This window comes from Falco punctatus (genome assembly GCF_963210335.1).
Source record: "Falco punctatus genome assembly, chromosome: 7".
In the NCBI taxonomy this organism is placed as follows: domain Eukaryota; kingdom Metazoa; phylum Chordata; class Aves; order Falconiformes; family Falconidae; genus Falco; species Falco punctatus.
In genome coordinates, this window is record NC_137587.1 from 52,634,380 (window position 1) to 52,662,108 (window position 27,729).

Sequence of the window (27,729 nt, forward strand, 5' to 3'; positions counted from 1 at the left end):
CTTGAACAGGAGAGATCAGACTGGGTGAGCTTCAAAAGCCATTCCAACTTCATTTCTTCTGTGATTCTAGGGATGTAGGGAAGCTGAGTCTGTCCCCAAGGGTGAGGTGACAAAAAGATCTGGTGGGTCTCTGCAGGTTCTACTCCCTAGGCAGGTTATGGAAATAAGATTACTGGCATGCATTTTGTTGTTTATATGAGCAGTACACATTATTTCTAATATGTGAAGGTGGTAACACAGGCACCAATTTACAGGCCTACTGACACAGAAGTTATTCTTTATTTTTTTTCTTCTGTCCACATGTCTCATGATCTGCTTAATTTTATTTTAAACCTGCTATTTTTCTTGCAAGAGAATGAGAGAGGGAACAGACAGTGGCTAAATAACACAGACCCTTGGAATGGATAAACAGACAATGCTGAATAAAAGTACCACAAAGTGGCCTACAGTCTTCCTTTGAGTTTAAGTGTAGAACTGACTAAATGAAACTTCTTTTCTATAGATATCACCTGCCAGTTACATGCTGTGTGAGTTTTGCTGTGGAAATTGTTACATTTTTAATCCCAAATATGCTTTTGCCTAGGTTGCTACAGCATCGCTTTGAGGATATGTAGTTTACAGAAAAAGAAGTCAGCTTTCTTTGCCCAGCAGACAGCAGTCCCCAGCAGCCTGCAGCGTGCTTATTCTCATGGTAGGTAATCAGCACTGAACAAAATTCTGTGCTTCATTTCAGGGGTGGAAACTAAAGAATCAAGAACTGTTGGAGCATGTAATGGCTAAGACCTATAACTGAGATAAAACAATAATGTACTGCAGCGTATAACTGAAGTGTGAACTGTCAAAGGGAATTGAAGACATGGTGCTTCCACTATCAGTTCTGTTGTGCACAGGAAGTTCTAAGGAGAGTTCTGTAAAAATGGTGTAAAATTCTCCAAATGCTCCTCATTAAGTTACAGCTACTCAGACCTAAGAAAGATGTCAATCTCTGTATTGCAAAATTATAAAGCTTTTTTTGCAAATAAGAAATACACTTTGCCTGGAAAATTACCATACTGCCAAGGAAGACCATCATGATTTCATGATGTGTTCAAGCTCCTTCAGAACTTGAAAATGTAACTTCTGTATTTTTTTCTCTTGTGTTTAGGGACATGGAACTTTGGAATTTTTTGTTTGACTGGTTTGATTTCTGTTCCTCTTCATAACTCTTTAAACCTACCCATCATTTATGTCTTATTCATGTTAACAGTAAGGCCAGAAATTACAGTCCTGAATATAATGTGTAAAAACAGAGCTTTAATCTGTGCCTTATGTCATTAACTGTTTGAATTTATGAAGTAATTTATGAAGAAAATAAAGATAAAGTTATTTGGAGGCTGAATGGCACTACTTGTAATGGAGTTTGTGATAAAACAAGTAATTCAATGTTTGTGTAATTTTTGATTCCCCAGTGTCTGTCTGATCTTCTGGACCTCAATGCCTTTCCCTCTAGTTTGGTACCAAGTTACTGTACCCCACTGTGGAGCACTGTCACTACCCGTTCTGCATTTATGTCGATGAACGCTGTATTTATTGCCATTAGGTTCTCCCTTCCTTCCTTCCTTCCTTCCTTCCTCCATCCCTTCCTATCTGTTTTTAAGTTTTACAAATATAAAAGTACTTGTAGCACAAATGGCAAAGAACTCAAGAAGAAGGAAAAATTTAAAACGTAATTCTTTAGTTCTTTGTAAAGAGAGGGAAGAAAGCTATAAAAATCTTATGGGAAGAAACTTCAAAATGTGTTGTAGTGGAGTGATTTGTTTGTTTTGGCTAATAATGAGACCTAGCAGTTGTTCCACAGCTTTCTATTAATGATATCAAATTAATATATTAATTCTGTGATCTGCATGATTCGTGACCACTGCATCTGAATGTGTAGATGGGGGAGGTCAAGAAGACTGGAAAATGTTCAGTGTGAGGAAATGAGAAAAGGCAAGTGCAATGCTGTTACTGGACCACTGAGAAGCCAGTAACAGTAGTAGTTTACAAATGTTTAAACATTTTTGATTTTATAGTTTGAAGTATGCAACAGTCCAGAATGAGGAGCATTTCTACTTACAGTTTTGGTTTCGTGTTGCTCCTTCAAAAATAAATCTACTGCTGCAAAACTGTCTGATTTGGAAGGCAAAGCACTTTGTTAGTAGTCAGGAAACTTACTGCTCCTTTCCTTTACCTTGACTATAAAATGCTGTGCAGTTTCATTCTGCTTCAGCTCATTTCAGATAGGCCCTCTGTCATCTGCTTTGGAGGTTATTGCACACACCGGTGAGATAATAGTCTGATCTCCTGCAGCTTTTTATATGTACAGTAAGAGAAAAACAGTTTGGAAGAGCCTGGGTTTTTTCAAGTTAAAAATACATTAAATAACTGAAATGGCTCTCTGAAGCTAGCCAACTTGTAGAGAATACATTAATGGATTAACAGGATTAAATCCTTTTGAAGAGTAATTTTGACATTTCCATTTGCTTTCAGTTTGGGAGAGTAGCAGGTTTATCCTATCAGTAACAGAGTAATGGGGAGGTTCTGAAGAGTTGAAAGACTTCAAAATGATAATATTTTGCAGCACCATAGTGATTTCGGACAATCCTGGCCTATGGTCATGTCCTTATGCAGGATAATTCCTGTTGAAGTGGAAGATGGATTTGCTTGTGCAAACATTTGTCTAGATGTTTTGGTAGCAAGCACAACATAACTAATTGTGACTATCTTGGAATAAGCCTTTTTGGAAAAGCATTTGTGCAGCACCGAGCACAATATCAGCAGCTCCTGTTAGCTTAATTAATGAATACTGTTAATGGAATGTAGGGTTTTTCTCAGTTAAAAACATAAGTATTTAAATTTTCTTGTATCAGAAATGTGCAAGGACAGTGACGTGTTTTTTTTACAAAAAATATTCTTTTAAGACATCCCAGTAAAAAAAAGAAAAAGTGCTTTTAGTTTTTGGCTTATAATCCATTGTCTGTGGAAGAAATTCACGTTTAATTTATACCTTAAATGCAAAATGAAGGAAGGCCTAATCCTACATGACTTTTACATATAAGTCTTTATACAGGTATAAATCTATCATATCCCAGTCTGTCCATGTAAATGAAGTTCATTGGATTATACACAACTGCTTGCTGTATTTAGCTTGACTACCAAAGTGAGTGGAAATGTTTCAGCTGACATGGTGGGCCAAAGCTTTAAATCGATAATTTTTTTTTTAAACTGGCATCAGACATCTGTGATGTGATATCATAAAATAGCTCTGACCATGAACAGTAAGAGCAATTTAATCTGTTTTAGATTTTCTATAGGCTGAGAAAACTACAGCTATCTTTAACCAAAATACTAACTTTTAAAAAAACACATTGTGATAAGGCATTTGAACCATGGACCTTTCTGTGACTGCAGATGTTAAATTTCCATGGTGTGGTATCTGTAGGGTATACAGGTACTTAACATCTTACACTTTTGTGTACTTTGAAATGGATGCACACCACTCTTCCCAGGGAGCAGGCTGTCAGGGACCTTGAAGGTGATACTGGAAATGGAGTGTGCCTGCACTCCACTTGCTCTTTTCTGGGGACGTGTGGTCTTTGGTTTTTCATAATCCGTTTGACCAATTTGATGTTATTGCGAAATACGGAGAGTGATGGACAAATGTGTCCTTGCATGTCATGGATTGTTCAGTTTCAGAATCAGTTTAAGGGTCTTTGACCTCCATGCTGTGTCACATACTCATTCGTTGTCAACTGTATTCTGTTGCAAGAGCTTACTACCCCTTCTTCCCCCAGTGCTTTAAACCAGATGGTTACACAGATCTGATTTAGACCACGTAAACTATTGAATCAGCTCAAATGGTGAAGTAGAAAACTCCAAATTGAGACAGGAACCTTAGGTAACAATGTTTGTTTAAAAGGTTTCCTAATGTGAGACTGCACTCCTAAACCCACAAGTTCTTCTAGAAAATCAGTTAAACTTGTGCTTCTAAATCACAGAGCTGTTGAAATTGCCAGTGTGGTGCACGTTGCTGTTCCCTCAGTATTGTGGAAGTAGCCCACGAAGTGTTATATAAACACAGTGGGGACGAGAACAGCAGCAGAATGTAGTTGTCTGGTTTTTCAACTACTAACATATTCAGCAGCTTCTGTTGCATTGATTGCTGGAAGGCTTTCATCTGGCTCTTGGATGTGACCATCTCCTGGACACCGATGACTTGTGAAAAGCCACTGTGGTCCTTAAAGTGTACCAAAAACGGTTACAGGGAGCTCAGACAAAAGTCTTAGAATCACAGATCCAAAAGGATCAGGTTAATTCCTTATTCACATTCTCCATTGCATCTTGGAGAACAGACTGTATTCTGAATTTCTGCTTTGTGAAAAGCATGTCCCCATTTTTGTCCTTTACCAAAATACCATTAGTCACCCCTTCTGAGTAAGGCAGCCCAACATCACTTCGGCCCAGAGCTGTGCTGTTGTAACGCAATGCCTCTGTGAGGTGAAGTCACAGTGACTAGAATGCACCTCTTTTTTATTCATTGCATTCAGCTGCATGTTGTAGCTGAGGAAGAGGAACTGTGCAAAGGAGCCTTGAATACTTTTGTTGTTCTTCTTCCTTGACGGCATTCATGCTGGATTTGTTTAATCTACAATATAAAACAAAAATGTTCAGCATATGCTAATATCTGAATGTCTTTCAGCTTTGTTCATTATTATCAAATAAGGTGCTAGATCAGGAGGACGTATTCTCAGCTCATTAAATCTCGGTGTTGAGAGAAGTGACTGCTGTAATAGCTACCACCATTTGAGAATATGTCCTAGAATGCAGCAATGACTATTATAGATGAAAAAGGCAGGGTTGAGCAACTTCAAGTTCTGGTATAAATAGAAGGAATTTGTTTTGTTTCAAAGGTCATGACAGTTTAAATTCACAACAGGGTGGGTTTTGACCCAGATATTTTGTCTTCTGCAGCAAACTCAATGATACGGTACAAGAGACCATGAAGTAACTGCAGTGTTTTGCTGCTAACTGACCAGATATAATGGAGAGAGCCTTTTGGAGAGCAGGCGTACATGGAATTTGTGAGGCATTACTTTGTCAAGCAGCTTGTGTGATCGCAACTACCTTTGAGATTTCTCTGTGCATGCTCTATCAGCTTACTGCCCTTGCCCGATTTTTATATTCCATTTGCCAGTTCTACCTCAGCCTTGTTCACTTAAGCCAAGCCATGTCTTAAAACAAGTTTGATGAATGGTTTGAAAAGAAGACCTCTTTTGTGACCCTTTAGTGCCCATGCCCTCCTTTCTACATTCTGTTCACCTGATCCCACAAACTGTTTGCACTAATATAATAGAGGTGATTCTCCCGCGGCGCATGGAAATTTTACTCTCCTATTTCCCAACACAACTTTAAGTATGTCATAAATTGCCAGCTACTCATCCTTGCCAGCCTGGGAAATTTCATTTTCTTGATTATAGCTGTGCTGACCAGAACAACGGAATTGGTGCATCTCCATCTATCAGCCCCTTCCACTTCTCTTCTGTTTTGTTTTAGGTTTTCAGCATGATTTTCGGTGCCTCCGCTAACCAGCTGCAAGCAGGCACCCACCCCATCTTTATTGAGGGACAAAGGGATGAATGTAAAAAAAAGTAAATAAGTAAATTTTTAAAAAAATATGACTGTATTACTAAACCCTGTGAATCAGTGGTGTTTCTGACTTACTTTACAATTGCAAATCAGCAGTCCCTGTCTAAATTTCTGAAATGTGCCTCTGTATTTCTTTGTGCTTCTTGTCTATCTTTTCTAAACAGGCTCTCTAACAGATTCCTGGCTCACATCTGAGAAGGCAAATCTTCTGGAGCCAACTAGATGTTTCCTAATCAATAATAATTTTGTTGTTCTTTTAAAGCACCTTGTCTTTTCCGCATTCCTTGTGTATTCTCTCCTAACTGCCTCCTTTTGCTTTCACTCTGCATATTTAGGCAGACTAGTACAAAATAGATGAATTGAGATATTATCTTCATTAATTCTTATTAATACACACCACACCTTATTTGCCCCAACCCATGTTCCCTAATTACTTAGATTCTAAGTCATGATCTTATGAGTTATTTGCTTTTAAAACCTGGTCCCTCTCATCCTGAGACGTGCTGTAGGCACACTCGCTACCAGCAGTTATCCTTCAGAATTCCACCAGGCCTCTAACCCAGAGGCTGCTGAGGACCATCTGCTCTTTTCATGTGCCTTTCTACTGATACCAAAATAATTTCCATCTGACTGCTCTGTGCTTTGCACAAATAAAAACCTTTTGGGCTGCTGTTTCTAAAGTAGATTTACCTTCAATCACCATTTATTAAATCTCTGTCCATTAAAAACCATAGCTTGCAGAAGCTGTGTGCATTAAGCCTGATTACAGAGTCAGTAGAGAAGAGGGAGGAGGACAGCAGTTTGTATCAGTGTATTACCTTGTTTTTCTACTTGTCTAGCTGGCTGGTAACATTTGTGACAGGTTGCATATCAGAACCGGAGTCTCATTGTTTGGCTTTGATTTTGTTTTAGGCATCTGTGTCTCTCTTTATTTAAGCTGTAACTTAATGATTTTTGGCTTCAGGAAGAAAACTGCTCAGACTACATGACTAAAATCAGAGTTTTCTTTGGTGCTGGGGTACTGGGTCCCTTATGGAGGGTAAGGGCCAGGGGACAAAGAAAGGAAAAGGAGGAAAGTTCACAGGTTCCTTACAGAGGATGAGTGGCTCATTCAAACGCACTTCATTTAAGGGCTCGGCATCTGGATCGCAAAAGGTAAGTCTAAAATTACCCAAACAGTACAATCTGAGGGAAACAGCTGGAGACACTGCCCCTTTTCTTTTTTCTTTTTTTTTTTTCTCTCTCTCTCTTTTTTTTTTTTTTTTTTTCCTTTTAATAGCTGGTACCATTATAAATGAGAACAAGTATTTTTCCCTCTGTGCTCTTTTAAAGTCTCAGGAGTATCAGTCACATTCATTGCACTGGTTCTGGCAATGAATCTTATCCCTCTTATGGGAGTTCTTTCACCAGCGCACTGTCTTAAGGATCTTTGGGTTAAGTATCACCAAACAGGGCTAGCTTGTAATTATTCCCATCTGTAGTCAAAATCATATTTTGATGATTATTATGTAGTGTTCATGCCAAATTTAGATGCAATCAATGAGAAGACTGAGAGGACGTATGAAGCATTTTGGTGTGGTTCACTGAACATTTATAGCAGACAGATTCTACAAGAAATACAGTTTGTGGTTAGATTGTGTACTTTGCAGTATATAAATGAAAAAAGGGGAGAAAGAAGAAATGAGGTGATTGCTTTATAATGCATCAGCTCACTCTGCTGTCATATGCTTGCATGTTGTAAATGAATATTAAGAATTTGTTTCTTAATTCAGTTTTCAGCTGCAAAGGGAATTTAAATACGTCTTTTGTCCAAGGATTGATAGATTCATTTGGAACAAATATAGGCTAACTTCAACTCAGGATTACTTAGATTCCAGCTCAACTGACCATTTTTGAACTGACTCCATTCAAATAATGAAGAATAGGTTTTGCCTTCCAACCCCTCCAGCCCTCTTCTAATTTCTGCTTATCGTCAGAATCTAATTAAAGGGGGGAAAGGAAGTCTGAAGGAACATAACTGAGAGAAAAATGTCTGGCGATATCTTGGGGGAAGTTAGTCATTCACACACAGGCAGTTAAGCATGTATTAAAATGTTTCCTTCTTAAAAAGATTGTTCTGTGTGATGTGAAATACTGGTCATGGTCATCTGTGAATGCAAGAAAAAATATATCTATGTTTGGGGGACTTCTTTGGTGGAGATTGATGGTCATTGACCATCACCAGGTGAATTGCAAGCACTATCTAGGGCTAAAGTCATTTACAGCAGTGGTTTTTGTGTACTAACTGGGGATGCTGGCCCTTTTTTCTGCTACGTTGTCAAGTTGCATGTAATGCCCATATTACAGGCCCTATTGTAGCCATTGGGCGCTAGGTGAAAAATAATTAATACTTCAGCTATAATGCCATTGTCCCCAGGGCCAAGCCTAAACACTTAAAACCAGAAGGATCTAAACTGTTTGCGGTTGTCTTGGTTTAACCCCAGCTGGAAACTAAGTACCATGCAGCCACCTTCTCATTCCCCTTCAGTGGGATAGGGAGGAGAATCGGGAGAAAGGTGAAACTCATGGGTTGAGATAAGAACAATGTAATAATTGAAATATATAATAACAACAGCTGTAATGAAAAGGAGAGAGAGGGAGAGAGAAATAAAATCAAAAAGGAAAAAAAAACCCAAGTGATGCACAGTGCAGTTGCTCATCCTGCACTGACCGATGCCCAGCCGGTCCCCCAGCAGCGATCGGCAGCCCCCAGCCAGCCCCCCCAGTTTATATACTGAGGTGATGTTCTATGGTATGGAACAGCCCTTTGGCCAGTTCGGGTCAGCTGCCCTGGCTGTGCCCCCTCCCAGTGTCTTGTGCCCCTCCAGCCCTCTCACTGGCAGAGTCTGAGAAGCTGAAATGTCCTTGACTTCGTATAAACATTACCTAGCAATGACTAAAACCATCAGTGTGTTACCAACATTGCTGTCATACTAAACCCAAAACACAGCCTTGTACCAGCTACTGAAAAGAAAATAACTATCCCAGCCAAAACCAGGACAGCAGTGGGTTCAGTTTTTTCTTCTCTGATAGATATAAAGCAAAATGGCATATTGAAATGTCAGCTAATACTTAGCAGCAGTGTCACTTTGTGTAACTTTTCCCGTTACTTGCCCAGTTGCTTCTCAGGTGCCTCATGACTGTGTCCCAATAGCGTGAAAACCAGACTGTCCTCCAAGACGCTTACCTATATTGCTTGCTTTGTCAACTAAATGACTTTTCAAAGATAAGCAGTAGATTCACAGGCTAGTAGTATTAACTTTAATTATTGAATAATAAGCAATGATAAAGGAAATGAGTGAGAAGGATTTCCCATTTAAAATGTTGTTTTATATATCTAGGCTTACCTAAAGGTGAGAAGTATGAATAGTAAATCCATAATGCAGGCATAGTGCCCCAGGTGCAGCCGGCTTTTTTTTCTTCTTTTTTTTAATGTCCCCAAGCCTATCTTGATGCTGCAAAGTGTGCAGAATTTTACTTCCTGAATGGAATAGAGTAAAATACCCAGATAAAAATAGTTTAATCTTATCCCACTAATCCCTTAGGAAAGACTAGTGAAGTGAAGGTACAATGAACACAGTACAGATTTTCTTTTTTTGTTACAAGGTTTGACTTCTAATTACTAAAAAAAAAAAAAAAAAAAAAAGTCTTTTAAAAGCTGTAAGTTCCCTTCATGGCTTGTTTGTTTTAGTCTTCCTAATTCTTTTGGTGTTTATTTGCCTTAATGTTCATTTTGGGAACAAAAACTTTACCTTTTGTGAGAAAAATATTATTTCTAGGTTTGATTAAAAAGATAGATTTTTAGGCTTATGTAGTAGGCAGGGAGTGTTACTTATGCTGAGAAATTATGTTAATTGGCTCTTTGAGGTTAATAGCACACTGTCAGCGTAAGGCAAATGGAAGTAGTCATCTCTGGACATCCTGACATCTCAAGGCAGGAAATTCAGGCACTGTTGTGCTTGAGAATACTGTGTATCGAATGTGAACTGTTGCTAATGTTACAGCTGAAAACAGGGATTGAAACTAGTCTTGAATGGTGTGTGTTTTTAGGGGAGTAGTGCTTTGGGGTACAGCTGGAAAACCTAGGCAGAAAATGGTTAAAGACATGTGATATAGCTAAGCATAGAGATTTATAATGAAAATTTCACCTACCGCTCTAATAATCTTTTTCGCTTTCACCACTCTCACGTTCCTTTTTCTGAGGAATGTGTAACAGTATGCAGTCCCGGTCCATGATTTTTACCGCAGTAGTGCTGAATAGCAAAAGTAACTAAAATGGCCAAGTATCTCTACTCTGCTTAGCTTTCCTGTGTATTGCCCTGATTTTGACAGCAGTGCTCTAAAGGAAGATGACATTTTACTTCTTGAGCAATTTTACAAAAACACCTGTTGCTACCCGCTCTGCAATTAAAGGCATTATTCTTTACCTCAACAGAGAATGCTGTAAATGAAATGTGAAACCCAGTGTTTTAGAAAAGGAGTATGCTTGTGTGTGTGCACGCTTATGTCTGTGTTTTCGTTTTGTTTCTTGTAAACATCTCAGTTTATTAAAAAAGGAAGCAGCTTATCTGGATGTACATCACTGGTCTGTCATTCCCACTAATGGGAATTACTTCAAATTACTTCTGTAGTACTAAACAGCACTTGCATGTCTGCTTACTATCTCCATTGGCTTGATCTAAATGTCTTTAAGATGTACCTACTATGACTCATTTTCTGTTCCTCTAAAAAACATTTTATTGAAACAGCTTTTCTCTACATGTTATTTCTGTTTGCCTACAATTATTCCATGCTTGTAAATTCTCTGCAATTATCTGTATAAGGATATACTCAGTACAAATCTTTCAGATGCCTAGATATAAGCTTTTATAGAGATACTAATATGTATTTCAGATTGCTTTATTGCTCACATCACTGTCTTCTTCCTGGCTATCAAACATGGTGCAAGAAATAACTGGAAAGTCTAAAAAGAATTTATTTTTTAGAGTATTACAAAAATGTTTTAAAGATTATTTTATCTAAATACATTAGACAAATTTGAAAATCTTGGCAGCTCTACTATAGAAAGTATAATGGATCTTTTTTATAAAAAAATATTTAAGGTAGTACAGTATTACCCAGTGATTCATTAGAAAAGCTTTCATGGATTACAAAGGTGGAAAGATTAATAGATCTTCAGGCTAAGGCAAATAAGCTGTCGTGTGTTTTGTAAATGACCAGACAAACCAGGGAAAAGACATGAAAGGATGAATACATTCTCTTAGACCAGACTTGATCTTTTATACAGAAAAACAATTTTGTCTCCCCTTTAAGTCACTCTTTTGATCTGTCTTACCATTTGTTAATGAAGCTTGAAAATTAGTATAAAATCCCTCGAAGTTAGTTGCAGTTGTTAATTGTAAATTGTATGCTTTGTGTGCTTGCTTGCAGTAATATTAAACTTTGAGCAGGAAAAAAAATATTAACGGGATGAATTTACTTTCTGCTCCTAAACTATTTGTCAAGAGCTGTGATTTCCTTCAAATTACCTTACCTTTCAATGGTTTGTAAAAGATTAGCTCATGGATTTATTTAGAAGTTATCTGGTTAATATTACAGCTATGATTAGGTAAAGCACTTGGTAACAGTGAAATAATTGTCACCCACATTCCTTTTGAGAGTTCCAAATCTCTTTTTTAAAAAAAATTCTGTGATGATTCAGAAACCATCTTTGTGCAAACATTTTGTCCATTCTCTCAGTGGCTCAAGAGATAACACTGCTGTTTTTTTCCAGTTTGGGAAGTCAGTTGAGTAATGGCAGTAAGAAAGTAGCTTAGGTATAATAATTTATTTCTTTCTAAATACAGCACAGCAGGTTCTTAATGCTCAAAAAATATCAGGGTAATAATCAAACTGTCATCACAGGTAGCCCTAAAGAAAAACTGGGGCTGAATTGTGTCTGGAGAAAAGACCAACAGGTTGTCAGTTCCCCTTTTTCAAACAAACAAAAACTATACTTTGGCAGCGTGTGATCTCTGGTACAGATTTTTATACTTAGAGACAGCAGCATAGCCTGTACTCTTCTGTTTAATGAAAAAAGGGAATGTCAAATCAGAATATTCAATGACTGTTACAGCAGAATCTGTACTGTAGCTGTGTTCTTAAAAGACACTGAAAAATGTTATCATCGGGTATATAAATTTGACCAGTTTTGACAAATCTTTTCCATTTGTGTATGCTGTCCCACAAAGAGCATTCTACTGGTTGTCTTACTGAACTGCCTTGCTGAATCAGCACTGAATCAGTTTAGTGTTTATTTGGTATCTTAATGTCCTTCAACAAACTAGATAAGAGCATTGTGAAAAACAGTCCATAATAGAATGTGTTAGACAGTACTCACTGATCTGAATAGGAATTGGAAATAAATCCTTTAACCCCCTAAGCAGGATGCACAATTGGCCAAGTGAATTATAAGGCTTTTGTTTTGCTGTGACACACCATCCAAAGAAAGGATATCAGTGTAGTGAAGGATTTATGCAATTTGAAATGTAGAACTTAAATGGTTCTCCTTGGCATGTCCATGACATTTTTCTTGACACCCTGTAAGTTTCTTCTCGAGACAGACATTGTGAGGAATGGCTTTTAGGGATCTCTTTGTTGTTGGGAATTGTTCATAAGGAGTTGAGTCTGTATTCTGCAGGTATGAGTCACCCAGCGTAGCTAGGCATGCGGCACTGCACTGAGCCCCTTCTCTACCTTGCAGTATGCTGCAGACATCCCGCAGGAGCAGATGGTGTGTGCATACGGCTAGTAAAATGTGATCTGTAGCGTGAAGGAAAGGTTACAGCAAAGTCACGGAAGCTTACTGTTCAAGGTAGGGTGTAAGCATGGAATTGGAGACAAGACTTTATTGTGCTGTACAGCTGTTAAAGCCTCATGTACCTCTAACCAAAATGCTGCCTGCGAACCACTGTTACATCCTGGTGGCTTCCAGCAATGAGAAAATAATGAGTTTTGCGTGAGCTTTTTTACATTCTTAGTGTGTTTGAGTCCAAATGTTTGGCAAATTTTTAGAACTGGTGATAGCTGTTACTTACAAGGAACATGCATATATCTCATAGAGCATCTGTATGTCTGGGCAAATACTGCATAACCCCACAATTTACAGCAAGTGCAGGCTGTCCAGCAGGGTAAGTACACGTATTTTGAGTCGCAACTGTCATGGTGGACTAGACCTGGTCTCCAGCATGTAACAATCATGTACTTATAGAACACCTTTCATCCCCTTTATAAATTTGAACAGCATACAAATTATGTATAAAGAGGTGCTACTCTGAAATGCAGCATCTTAATCACCTGTTAGAGGAGTCTAGGGCCAGAAGGAGAGAGATGCAGGTTCGCAGCTTGTGATTGAAGACGTAATAGGAAGCATTTCTGGACTCTCTTGTGCTAGCCATATCAGTGACGAAAGCATGGATTTAGTACCAAGATTCTGTAGTGTTAGAAAAAGATGAAGCTGACAAAGGGAACAGCAGGAGAACTGTCCTTTTTCATATTGCGCATGAGCAGAGCCTTCGGTTTTAAGGGATGCTATATTTGAAATGTTCCCTAATGCTTGACTGGAGCCTGTGGTAATGATGAAACCATGAGTGGCACTGGAGCAGACATGGCAGGAACAAAATGCTTCCCCAGAACTCATGTCATGTACTGAATGTCAGAATCCCCTTGTGAATTACAGAACAATGTGTTTTACTTTCCAGCAATTTGATGCTATTCTGTCCAGCTGTTCATACTCACGCCTGGCAACTGTAGGGTTTGCACGCATCTATGTCTTTTGTAACTGTGCTTCACTGCCCGTTTCTCAACATAAATTACTCCTAGTCTCATTCAAAAAAACCTGCCATAGATGCTTGGTTCATGCTGCACCTCTTGCCAGTTCTTGCTTACCAGCATCTCCCCAGTGAAAGTCTGAAAACAAGCCTTAGGCAGTTCTGAGCAGGGAAGAACTGGAGCAGAAAGCCTTGAGCAATTTTCACTTTGAATGTAGTTTTATATAAGGGATTTGTCAAGGGTGACAACCTGTTAAAAACTGAAGCAAATTCTTGTGGATACTGCAAAGCTCTCTCTGACTTTCAAACACAGAGAGCAACTGAGTAGTTGTCTAAGAGTGCTTCTGAGGCAGGTGAGGATTTTACAGTAGCAGGAGATACACAGAACATGACTGTTAGTGGTACCATGCTCCAGATGGTTGCCTCTTTGTTTTGCCTAGAAAACACAAGTGTGGATAAACAAAGGAAAAACAATTTTGCTGGAAAGCAGTCTGGTGTAATGTCTTGTGTAGTGATAGCAGGTTAGTTGATCTTGCAATGAAGGATATAGATTGGGGTATTTACTGCTCTGCACTCCTAAGTCTGAAGAATCAACCATCACCTGAGTGAACAGAACGTTTCTGGTGCTTTTTAAGTGACACAGATTCTTTTAATTTAGTCAGTCCTTTAAAATGAGGTGGAAAACACAGGTGTTTGAGTAAAGGAAGAGACAGAAATCTGGCACTGCAAAAGAGCCGTTCCATAGGCAACGTGGTGGATTAGATCAGTGGTTTAATGTCAGAGTTCTGTTACTAGCTGTGCCATCCATCCTACTTTGTGAATTTGCACGACTCATTTTCTCTGTTTCCCATCTTGTCCACTTCACAGAAATAGATTCCTGTTGTATGTGGGCCGCAATCTCTAGTGCAACTCCTACAGTCTACACTAATGGAAAAATTAGAAAAGCTCGAGCTGGTTAAAATTAACTAGTTCCCCCACCCCCAGCAAAAAACTGATTTAGTGTTTCCCTGATCACATATGCCCCCTTCAAGCCTCCAATTAACTAATCTCTGATGTAGGAATTGCTCATGTAAACCCTCCTCAGGGTTGCCAGACTTCAATTTTCTCTTGGTGTAGATAACTACAATGAAGATACTCACTTTGAAAAATGGAAAATAAGCTAAAGCTTGGCAATACAAAGGACTGGAAATGGAGAGTCAAAACTCATGAGAGGCAGACAAGCAGTGAAAGGGAAAATGGATGAACCTGTAAAGAGCAAGGAGAAGAAAGCCATTCGTTCCTAAAATGCAGCTTGCAAAACATCAAACTTCATGTGTTGAGAATGCGCAAGGACACATTTTACTCCTGTTTTTATAGCTTTTCCAAGTTTTCAGGAAAATTGGGTAAATACTGTCCAAGTTTCTAAATAGATTTGAATTATGCAAGAAGAGATGAACTAATGTTTCTTGTCATTCAGTAATTCATAAAATAAAGATAAATGTAATTGAGGATCACTAAAGTATATTCATGATGTATATAGCTTAAGGATTCACTGCAACAGCCTTTCACAGCTGAGTGGCAGAAGTGTATGAACGCTGAATGAAAGGATTTTACATAGAATTTGTATCTGTTATAAAACTGACTGATTTCTGATTAACTTAAAAATTGTTGATTGTTCTCATATTTTATCCCTTATGATTTTGAGGCTAGGTAAGGGGGGTGGAGGGGGATAGAAGGAAAGAAACAAGTAAAAAAAAACCCAACCCCTGTTGATTTAAATAAAAAGTAAGCAATGAGATAAACCGCTTAAAGGCTTACATTTGGACCCCAGTTTTACCTGCTAATATGTTCATTAACTTTTGTGTTGTGAGAACCTCTCTCTGTCCCGTACCTTTGCCAGTTGTTAGCATGCAAATTATTGACATTAAGCAGAGGAAGTGTCATTGTAGGGCTGGCTACCTGTCTGGTTTGGAGATGGGAGGAGTCCTGCAGACAGGCATTATCAGGGTGGGATGGAAAGCCAGTCCTGAAGAGGAGAGTGAAATAGCAGAATTTTAAGGTACTTATTTGGGAGGAGAGGAGAAGAAAAGGCAGCAAAACCGATGCCGTACAGATAACAGCTGGTTCCTCAGCAGATGAAGATGAGGATGGAGAGGATTAAAGACAAGTAGCAGAGACTGTAAAGGCAGTGGTAGATGCCAGATTGTCAGACAGAGGCAGGCTGAGGCAGTGCTGCGGGAGGGAGAGCTGAGCAGCTGAAGCAGGTCTGGTTGCCCAGAGAGGCTGTGGGCAGGCTGAGAAAGGGGAGCCACCGAGGGGCTTTGCAGGCCTGGGGAGAGTGGAAGGGCAGTGGCTGCTGGGGAGAAACTGTGCCGATTGCAAGGAAGAGTGGGAGGACAGTGAATCATACAACCCGAGGCGAAAGAGATTCTTCCTCACCATTAAGACTGAGCTGTAAAACTAATATGCGTGTAATCTGTAAAATCCATCTGAAGTCCAAACAAGTAAAAAACAAAGGTACCCTGATGAGTAATTGCAACATAATTAGAGAAGAATCTTGCATTTAACAAAACAAGGAGACTGCAGGTATAGAGAATGTAGATTTTCTGTAACTATGACAACTGATTTCCCTACTGCAGACAGTACATTCTCGTCAAAAACTCAAGAAACTGATTAGAAGCTTATTTTTAACGGCAATCTCATAATCTGTAATAGATAATTCTGGCATCTACTGCCAGTAATGTTACTTTTTCAGAACAGTGTGATAATTTTTGTGATTTTTAATAGCACTCCACCAACATGTGATCTGATCGGAGTTCCTCTAGAGTCTGCAGATGCAGCCATCTATGAAGTGTATCCAATGGTAAAAGCAATTGCTTCTCTAAAAACCTGGCTTACCTAACAGGGTTTTTATACTTCATTAGAAAATAAGGTGCTCACAGTGTTGATTCTATTTTGTTAGAGATCTGTTACAGTCCTTAATATTCCTTATGAAGGTTCCATTAACTAGATTGTATTACATGTTTTTAATGGGGTTCATTCCCTGCTACTGAAGAGAGGAAATTACATGGCCTTGAACTTTCCGTATGAGAACATTCAGTATCACTAAGAGAATATTCTTCTTCTTTTGATGTAAATAGCAAGCTATAAAAGCAATCTTTTACAGTCACAATAAAAATTAACTAATAAACTGACTGCAGTGGCAGCATCTCTTCTAAACTTAAGCGCCTTAGGTTTGAAGCATGAAGTTGAGTGTAATTTCACTGTGTAGTTATCTCCCCCTGCTTTCTCCAACCCCTTTATGAAGATGTGTTGTAAAACAGTATGAGCTTGCATGATGTCCTCTTGCAAATGGCATGAAAAGGCAGCCTTGTTCTATAAAGATTAATCTCTAATAATAGCACAGTAAAAGATGTAACAGCTGGTATGGATTAATATTCCTTAATATCTACTTTCATGTGATTAATAGCTGAATAGCTTAAGCCTCTACCAGTGGAAAGCGAACAGTGGTTACTAAACTCTACTAAATGTACTGTTTGTGTTTTTTTAAACATAATAGACATTTAAATGTTTTTCCTTTTTTAATTCCAAAGTTCCTAGTTGACTTTAATTTCCCTCCTTCCCAATTTTTCTGTCACAGGTCATGTATTACAAATCTTTTTTCACAACAAAGGGGAGTAATGAGTTGTTCAGTGGTTCATCCTGTCTCATTTCTGGTACACAGTAACCAAGACTATTCCAAATGCAATTCAGCAGTAAATCATTAACTTCTATGTTTGTTTATTTATTAATGTGTTTTATGGAGATTGACAGGTAAAGGGGAATGCATTAGGTTTTTGTCTTGATGTTCACATTAAGTAGTATGTATCTTTGTCCAGTTCTACATCGTTGGTTGTGATTTTTATATTTTTACAAAATCAAAATCTTTTTCAGTTTGGAACTGAAGAGCAAAAGGTAAATTCCAAAGCTTTGAAAAAGATTTAATCAGATATGATTAGCTGGATCAGTGCTCATAGCCCAGGGTGTGCTGTTTTGAAATTACATCTTAATCACTTAACAATTTACCTAGGTTTTATTGAAGTTTGAGTCTCCTAAATGTTTTCAATTATAGAGATGAATTTGCTCATAAAACTGAAGACTGAAAATCCAGGTGAGCATCGGGTGTGTACTGCTCGTGAGCTGACAAGCTTTTTCCGTTTAACGCCCTATTAAATTCAGAGGTAGGTGTGAGAGTGTAAGACCAGCTGTGAGCTGTGCTGGGTCAGGCCAGCAATATATGTTGCCCAGTGCTGTATCAACACAGTCCAGGGAGAGCTGCAGGAACGGGCAGGAAGATGTAGTTATTCGCAGTCAGGGTTTGCTTCTGTGCAGTGATCCCTAAGGTAGGGATTGTCTGGACCAGAGGTAATATTGGAGGGGTTTTACGTGATGTGGTAGTGCCTTTTAGTCTCCACAGCATCCCTTGCTAAGAAGTTCTATAGTGTACCTGCAAGGTGTGTGAAAGCATGGAAGCCAGCTTGAGTTCATTGGTTTTGGAAAACAGTCTTTTATGCTTGGGTAAGATTTCTTTAACCTGATAGTATCCCACGTTGAGAATCTTTTATTTTGCTGTTGAATTTTATAGCTGTTTTGGTATCTGTTTCTAATTTCACTTCACAATTTTTTTGAGCCTTCCTTGCAAAATCCTTATTCTTCTCATTCCCAGAAGTGTATCAGACATATTTTTGTATTTCTCAGGCCTAGGTTTGAACCAGAGAGCTTAAAAGGTAAAAAGTCAGTGTGTTTTCCTAACTTACTAGCTCCGAGTTTTGAAACACCAAAATTACATGACGTGCCTTCACCAAACACTGATGTGTCTGGCTGTTTAGCAGTGTCTTTCATCCAGGGGAATCCCAAACTTGTGCATCAGCCTTCTGTCTTCAGAATAGTTAATTTACCACAGAAATACCTCCGCCTTCTGAGAAGGATCTTGGCATCAAGTAACACTACTTTTTATTCTGTTTTAATGGTAGCTCTGCTGTTTACTAGTCACTGCATGTAGATCTGCTGCTGGTAAACCAAAAGGCTGGGGGAAGGAGGATCTTTGTAGGACCCAAGGGCAGCCAGGCTCTGTCCCACACCACTCTCACCTGAAAGTATTTTTGGTTTTGGTCTCCTCCCACACGCACCCAAACACAACAATGATCCCCACAATGGCTTGGCTCTTCTTCTCAGCACTTTGTCTTGCTCCTTGTTATCTGCTTGGCTACTGAGGGATGTGAGCAGCTGAGGCAGTTCTGAATGGAGATTTAGCCTTAGGTGTGTATGGGTCCTGATCTGTTTGCATCCTTGGAAATATGAACCCCTGCTGAGAGCCAGCCTGAGGAACAGAGCTGGGGCGGGGGGGGGCTCTCTTTGAGGAGTTCTGGATTAGTGTTGCAGTTGCGTACCATGTTCAACAAATAATGGGAAGGGAAATAACTGGCTTGTTCAAAATGACTGGTCTTATGCATTCATCATTAGTGTCCAACTCCAGTCTATGGCCTAGTTAATTTTAATCATTACTTGCCTCTCCCATTTTGATAAAGCTTTAGTAGTTGGAATACATAAAAACACGTATGCAATCCCTGATCATTCTGACATTCATCTCTACCTGTGTCGCCCGGTAAGATTTTAAAGTATTTTTTAATTTAAGTTACAATGTTCTGAAGTTATTTTTCCTAGCGCTGAGGGAGAGCCATGTTATATTCATTTGCTCTAACCGGCCATTACTAGGAGGAAAGGCACAACTGAGTTACTTGAACTTAGGCAGTAAGCAACATTTCCCGTCCTCTCTGGCCTCTAGCTTCTGAGAAGGCCTTCGTTAGATCCTGTGGGATGCCAGGCTTGGGGGATGTCTTTGATACACCATGCATCTGAATTGGTGCCAGGTACTTGTGTTCAGGCATCTGACCGAGCATTTAGAAAACCGAGCAGTTTCATACTTTATTTGGTAGAAAATAATGTGAAATGATCCACACTAATCTCTGTTAATCTTATGGGTCTAGTTCATTAGCAAACTATGCTTGAATCAAGAACAAGGGCAAGTCAGTAAATCTGGCTGTCATCTTGAATTTTTTCTCTGAAAGGAGAAGAGAAGCTACGAAATTTTCATGGAATGAAGACTGGGAGATGTATGTAGCTTGTTCAAATCACTTTACTTTGATTTTCAAATAATTGTCATGTTGGTAAGGTAAAATACTAATGCTACATTTTCAGTAGTTTATATGCATCAGTATGAAACTTTACTGCACTTCAAAGTGTTGAAATGGGTAAGTGCTTTTGTTTTCTATGCGCAGGCATACAAAACATCAAAGGCATTTTAATGCTTTGCTAGAATACGAGTTAATTTAGGTCAGATTTGAGTGAATCATAATGAAAATATAGCTAGTAAAACTTTTCTGTGTTGCTTGTGTCATCATTGCAGAAATGCTAGGTAAAACATGTGTTGAGAAGGACATGAAAACTGGACTGTAAACCTGTTTAATTCCTGTGCACAAAATAATGATGCTGTGTTCACATTTCTTTCTGGAACAATATGTAGAGAAACAGATGCAGAGAAACAGATGCAGCTTGAGTGAGAGAGACCGTTTGCAGTTGAAGCTTTTAGTGATCAGAATTACCTGATCCCAGTGCCAGGAGTACTGACGGGCCCCTGGTTCATGTGTCCTCATCATTCTAAAGGAAAGGTGATTTCCAGGCTTTTTTGTAGAAAAAAGTTAAACACCACCAATGGTAATTTCATGGGACTATTTTGTGGGCTTAACCTTATATTTTGGTATTGGCTATATGCAGCAGATGTGACTTTTTTCAGCAGTTGCAGTGCTTTTACATTGCTATTTTAATTTTGCTACACTGGGATATGTAGCAGGATTGTTATAGTTTAAATTAAACTATAGTTATTTGTACAGTTATTAAAATTATCATTACAGCATTAATCAAGTAATTGCTATCTGAATGCCGATTATTCCCCTAAGCCTCAAGCCTCCATTGGATAGATGGCCCAATGAGCTTGGGAAAACCGTAGGCATACTTTTATGGAGCTTTTGTAATTACCAGCAAAAACTAGTGACCTTTCCCTTGTGCTGATGAAATCCATTACTCAGTTAAACAGGACAGAACTTCGCAGATCTCCCCCTGCTATGTTCCGTTAGAAGCTGACAGAGATTAGTGTCCAGTATATCCCCTAGGTGGATGATGAGGTTGGGACAAAACGTAGGAGCCATTTGCATTTTCTGAATCAGGCTTCATAGGTTCATGGGCTCAGTGTGCCACGTCAGTCCGACGGGTGTTCAGAACTAAGCCGTTTCTCCCATGGCATGGCTGCTGCAGAGCACACAGGGTATGGAGACGTACCCAGTTTAGTCCCGTGAAGACTGTGTTACCCCACAGGGTGCTGCAGCCATTGCACGCAGGTTGTCCTGCTCCAGGGTGGACAAGGCAGTGCTTATGCTCCTAGTGTTCAGGGCACCACACTTACCAGTCCGGGGCTGGGGCTGGGGAACAGCTTCAAGCCTTCCTGGCTCCCACAGTGGCATGAAACTGGTTCAATACAAGTTTCCCAGCCATCTCTTCCATGTTGTTCAAACATGCCCACAATAATTCTGTCAACTTTAAATGACAATTTAGGGGAAGAGCATGTGTATAGAATTAAGCATGGGAACTGTCCAGCTGACTTTGCTGGGTTTCTCTGTCAGGACAATATTTCGGTACCCTGCTTGAGTAAGTATTGGAGCCCCTGGTTTGTTCCTGCAAATTGTATTGGGGAAAGCGTTCGTTACAAGGAGAACTCTCCATGTAATCACATTCATCAATGTATGTAAAGATAGGATTTAGCTAGTATAGCAACCTTCCTGGAGTATTTCCAGACTTACGTGAGGCTGGATGACAGTAGATCGGCATAGGAAAGTGTCAGCTTCCCAAGACCTTTCTGGCCTTCATGAAATTCGTTTCAGTCTTCTTCAAACAGTCAGATGCACTTGGGTTAATCAACCACTAGATAGAGCTATTCTATACGGAAAGGACTTCACTCTGATGTCTTACACTAAAATTCATACTTTCCCTTGTAGTGAGCCAAAATGAGGACCAATTGTTGCACAAGACAGGTATGACAGGAGGAGTTCCTTCTCCAAGATACAATAAAATTCCTCTCCCCCCTTAAAAATACAATGAAGATCACGGATCTTTTTCTGAGTGTACCTTATAATAAGACGTCAGTAAGTAGTCCGATTTGATTCCTGTACATTAATTATTAAATAAGGCATATGTTTAAATTACCACAGCAATTAATTTTTCATCAAGAAGTCGTCATAGAGCTATTTTATCATGACTGTGGATAGGAACCTTGAAAGCAAAGCTTGTATCACCTTTTCTTTTTTCACTCCCTGCACTCCCTGTCTCCCTCCCTCCCCCTCACCCCCTTAGCGCTGAGAAATGCTCACATACTGATCAAAAGGTCATAAACATGAAGAAAAAAATAATTACCTACAATATTATCTAGTATAACTCTGGAGCAGCACAGGATGGCTCTATTTCATTATTTCTGTAATTTTTTCTAATTTATGTAGTTGATAGTATTAAAAATACTTTTGAGTTTTGCGATGTGCTTATTATAAAAGCTCATTAGAAAAACAACTAATGATGCGTTTAGTCTTTTGACTGTGTTTAGGATTTTGTTTGCCAAAGTTGTACTGAGCTGGTACCAAGGCTACACTAAATGCATGAAGCTGCAGAACACTGTCATTCAGACATTCAGAAGGATGTGCAAAAGTTGTAGGGGAGTTGAAAATGTGTGGATTTGACAGCTTCTGCTGGCAGTAAATACTATGGTAAGAAAAGGACAAAACCAACATCCACCCACAAAAAAATACCACACCACACCCACCAAAAAGAGGTATGGTGATCTCCTTTCAGCAGGTACTGGCATGCACAAACATTGACTATTACAGGTTATTCCATGTTTATTCTGGCAGTGTGCTTCAGCCATGAACAGACAGAGAGACATTTGGGTATTTCTTAGTGATGCGTTCAGTTCTTGGCTCTCATTGACACAGTTCCAAAGTGCAGGACTTGGGGCCAGTTCAGTGGGTATATGTCTGGCAGCAATGAGGCTGTCACAATGAAATGATTTTCTAGAAAATTCGTACATTCGGTTTTTCTGTTTTCACTTTTTCATTTTCTGTGGCTGAATTAAGAAAAGGGTCTTTAATGCATGCTTTATCAGACCCAAGTAAATTTTTTAATAGCCAGTATTATGGGTATGTATTTGATTCCATTTTATTCTCAATTCTTGGCAACAAAATGGTACTCAGCCTGCTGGTTGAGTGGATTTGTGATCCTTTCCAAGGATCAGCTATGGATTAGTGAAGTACAGCTGGTATGTTTCTCATGCCAAGTGGTTTATGTACACTTTTTTTCATTTGTAATGTCCTTCTCGAAATAAATCCTGCCTCTTTTTCTCCGCCTCTTCTGGGGATTTGTTCTTGTTTGGTAGAAAACTTCATCTTTCACCAAACTGTATGTTAATGAAACTGAGCAAACAGGCATTGCAAAAAAGTTATGCTTTACCAAAAAAAGAGAATTTAAAGAAATGTTCTTAGTTTAGTTCAATAAGTAAAAATTTGTTCTTGTTGTGGACCCTAACTCAGCAGTGAGTGAAGCTAGGTTTTTAAGTGACCAGTTTAAAATGCTAGTGATCTTTCTAAGAGGGTGGTATACACTAGTGGGTTCTTGAAATGTAGAATTCATGAGATTTCCAGCTAATAAAGCTGTATTCCTTTACTGTGACAGTCTGGTACCAACCAGAGCTCTAATACTTTTACTTCAGTTCCGTACCTGTGTTTCATATCCACCTTTCATTTAAAGCTGCAGACTAGAAAATTCAGTATTTCTACCTTCATGTAGAGAGCTATCTGTGTTTCTGAGCATCTTGTAATATAACTTGTTAAGTATTTAAGGTTTTGGTGTGGGTTTGTTTTGTTTTTTACTACCTCCTGTAGTTACAAGCCGATCCACCTTGCCCTCTGTCAAAGACGGTACCAACTAGAGTAAACTCTAAAACTGGTACTCTGGCCTGGTCATTAAAGCTTAACCCAGCAAGCCCTGCAGTGTTTGGCACATGCCAAATCCCTTTTCACCTAGCAGTACCAACCATTCAAGGTAGAAGATGAAAACAGTCATATATATTCATGGCTTTATTTTTCCTTGCAACTTTAAAAATCCTCTTCAGTTCAGTCACTTTTGTATCTGGTAGATACAAACTCATTCTTATACATAAAGCAATGCTGCTGATACTGGCTGTTATATTATTTCTTCTTATCCTTGTTGAATGTAACTACAACTAGGTTGTGCTTTTAATGATTTATAACTTCTAACACCAGTGTTTTTCAGAATAGGTGCTTGTGTGTAGGCTTTTAAATCCATGTACAGGAACCTTTTTAAAAAAACTCGGGTTTGGAAGCTGTGAACCCTTCATATCTCCTGGTGAGTGGTGGGGAGGGAGTAGTAGTTTCAAAAGCTCTGCAGGTCTGGAAAGCGAGGCATGTTTATTCAGATACTTAAAACTTTTCCTGTCCAAAAGCATGTCCCACATCTCCTTAGAAATGGTTTGATTTTCTGTCATTTCAAGATTCATTTTCCTATGAATCAGAAGTTTCTAACAATGATTTCATAGCACATGTCTTTAAATACAGTAACTTCTATTTCAGCCTTCTATGTCTTTTAGTTTTGCCTAGTTTCATCACAGCAATGTTCAATGCTTAAGGCATCAAGTGTTAATTATTTTGCTCCCCATGTAGAAAACATGACTGAATAACCCCAGCTTATCAACAAGGAACTGCACTTCAGCCATCAAAGCATGCAAACTCATCACCATTATTTGCAGGCTTTTCAGTCATGGTACTGTTGTTACAGGTAATAGTAGAAACTTCTGGAAACAACCTTTGTGGACAGATCAATTTTAGAACTCCCTGGTCATACATTTATTCCATTCATTCAGTGCTGGTGCTGGCAGAGTCAGGCTCTGTGGCTAGTTCCTCTACCAGCTGTGATCTCTGTTAGTGACACTAACGGAAACCTAATGTCAGTTTTAATACAGAGTCTCTGCAACTAAGAATGGGATCTCTTTCAGTTACTGAGGTGATGATTGCTTTATGCATGTAAAAGCAGCCCACAGCTGCAGCAATCAGAACATTAGCAATTCCTGCTGCAGTAATTGCCATCAGCATTCTCTGTTCTCTGAAGGACAAAGATGAGTATTTGTAGGAAGGACCAATTTTGCATTTAAAAGCAATAAATAGATTGGATGGATGATGAAAAATGCTAATAACTGCTAGCAAGTAACTGCTAAAATATCTAGTAAGTATATTACAAGGTATTCTAACCCTGGTGCACTATGTAGATCTATCTGTATGCTCATTGAAAATTTTAGTATGATGCTTAAGTGAGTTGTTTGAATCTTGGCTCCTGTTTGGATTCGTTTACAGTAAAAAGAATATGCATTTACTTTCAAGAAGTTCTTAAGTGACATTTTTACGCTATTGCTGTTTCTGATACAAAACAGCTCTTTGTTGGAGAAGCACATATTAGCTTAGACATTTAAAGTTATTCACAAGAAAAGACTGAAGAGCAATGTTACAAATCCCACCTTTCTGTCAGAAGAATGAAGGTGGTGTTTGGTCTCTGTAATTTAGCTGTGCGGCAGAGCATGTTGAATTATAATGCACTGTCATCAGCCCCCCTCCATAGCTTTGCATTCTGCTCCTTTTTTATTTGGTCTTGCATTTCAGGGCTTAAAAGCATTGATCATAATTCTTTCATTTTTGAAGGACTCATTTAACCTGCAGCCTGTAACTGTAAATCAAGCATGTTGTTTTCCTGTTAAAAAAAAAAAAAAAAAAAAAAAAAGGTGCAAAGTGCTGAATGTTTCATTGGTCTTTTCCCTGACAAAACAAACCCGTGCTGTTGTGCACTGTTTTTTCACTGATAGGCCTGAGACAGAATTACAAAAAAATAAAATCAAGATTGCTGGCAGTATTTTAAATACCATGTCTCTATTTCCTATACGACCCTTGTTGTAGAAAGCTGTTTTCTTTCCCCTGTACCCTTCTTGAATGACTGCCAGGGGAAAAAAGTAAAATCTCATGCTAATGCTTTATGCCAGTGAGCTGCAATTCTGTAGTAATCAGTTTCATGGAACTGCACATTCAGCAAAGTTGAACAGTGGTGAGAACACGTCCTGAGAGCGTCCAGCTTAGCTTGAGCTTTACAGCTGAAAGGCACAAATCATCTTAGCTAATCTTTCATGGGAACTTCCAGCCTGCAAAACCGATAAAATAAGCACACTGATGCTTTCTACTGCTCCCTGAAAAGGTGTTTTTTTTAATCTTTTGGCATAATTTGAGTGTAACTATGCAACTTATATAGATGCCTCCTCTATCAGAAGTGTGAACAAAGAAATTAATGTAGTGAAGAGAGGTATACACAACCCAAGGAAGAATCTGAATTAATCTACGCAGTGAGGTCAGTACCTCTATGAATTAAAGCGACAGGCAAGCCACTCTGTGCAGAGCAGATAAGAAGACTTTATGAGGGAAGAGTATGTGTTAATGATTATAACGCAGTGCTTGCAGTATCTATAAAACAGGGGTTTGTTTTCTGGTTTTTTAATACATATCCCTGAGTGTCTTCTCTGTCAAGTCAAAGACTGACATAAATAATAACTTCAGTTATTACGAATAATGCTGATAAGGAAAGTGTAGATTCTACTTAACTGTAGATTTGCTAATGGTGGCTCTACTACGTTCACTAAGACTTGACAGTATCTCTGTGCCTTCATTTATACTGACCTTTCTTAAACTCATCAGTTTAAGATGCCCCTCCACAAGGATCTAGTATTCTTCTGGACCTGGTCAGGAACCCATTCAGGAAGAAAAGGAGTGCATCATTTCATGATTTTCCAGAACTATTACAGTTTGGGGATAGAAGAGGATTCAAGGCAAGAAGAGACTCCAGCCTGTATCTCTCAAACCACAGCCTTAATTCCAGACAAGCAAGGAAAACGGTGGCAAGCACTTCAGAAGACATTGAGATAAATGCAGTGGGATGCATAGAAGTACACTTTGAAATATTTTTTCTCATAGCTGTAAGCAAAGAGAGCTCTTGTGTAAGCCTGCCTGCATTTATCAAGTATAGCAAGAAGTCAGTATCATTTATCAAGTGAAGCAAAACTTTTACACAACTTTCAGTAAAAGAGAGCCAATATCATACTGGAGAAAACCATCCTAAACAGGCTCAGGTAGCAGAACATTTAGATCAATATTCGGCTTTCTCTCCCCCTTCCCCTCACCTTTTCCCCCAGTAAAGGGAGGTAAAAACAGCTAACAGGAATGCTACAAACCTTTGCTGAATGAGCAAATGCCATGGGAGTTAATACAACTCTCATTAATTTCATTAATATACATTAATGAAAACTGGTAAGTGTAAGGTCTAAACAGCACACCCATAAGCTCCCAAATGAAAGGGGAAGCAGGTAAGAAAGCCATCTAAGAGAAGTTCTCGTGGGTTCCAGCCAAAGAATAGTTACCTGAGAGGAACATAATCCAAATAACTTGATTAACCAGAGCACTGCAGTTCTGTAAGTGTAACTTGTGGTGTAGCTTTGATGAAATATGAGAAACATTCACTCTTAAAAGGCAGGTTAAGAAGGTCGATACACACTGTACATTCCAGTAGGATTATTACAGAGCAGGTCTTGGAAAGGAGATAATGTCCCAGATTTCAGTCTACCACATGAAAGCAGCACAGATGAGATTGTTACAGCTAGATTACCAGAGGATTTCCAAATGTTTTTAAAAGGTTTGTATAATGTATTGCAGGTGTACTTGAATTCATAGATATGAGGTCCATATTTATGCTTTGTACTTTACAAATAGGAAAAAAAAAATCTGTCTGCCTTGGCAAGCTCTTGGTCTCAATAGCAGTGCACGACTGGAAGCTCAGATCCATGGTTTTGAGTGTGTATTTTGTGCTTCCGCATCTTCAGTGTTCCACATCTTCACATGAAATCCAGGAGGGTACCAGACCTTTTGTGGGGAATCTGGATCCCTTATAATATCTTCAGATGAAATTATAAAAGTCAGCATGGAAATAGGCATAGAGATATGGCCAAGTCTTCCTGTGTAATGCCTGTTAGAGAGTTTCATTAGAAACTCCGTTTACTACT

The 27,729-nt window shown here is 38.9% G+C and overlaps 1 protein-coding gene across 9 annotated transcripts in view; it reads left to right on the top strand.

Moving 5' to 3' along the window:
* The first annotated feature begins 384 nt into the window (after positions 1–384).
* TRPM1 (transient receptor potential cation channel subfamily M member 1) overlaps positions 385–27,729 on the top strand; it is a 102,206-nt gene continuing 74,861 nt past the window's right edge. For 4 of the 9 annotated variants that reach the window (XM_080395557.1, XM_080395556.1, XM_080395559.1 and 1 more), the window contains exon 1: positions 6,418–6,819. In XM_080395557.1, coding sequence (XP_080251683.1) covers positions 6,697–6,819 — 123 coding nt within the window. In that variant the 5' untranslated portion in view covers positions 6,418–6,696. Of the gene's footprint in view, positions 692–6,416; positions 6,820–27,729 lie in introns of those variants that run through there. The other 5 variants (XM_080395562.1, XM_080395561.1, XM_080395563.1 and 2 more) reach the window with 3 other exon arrangements.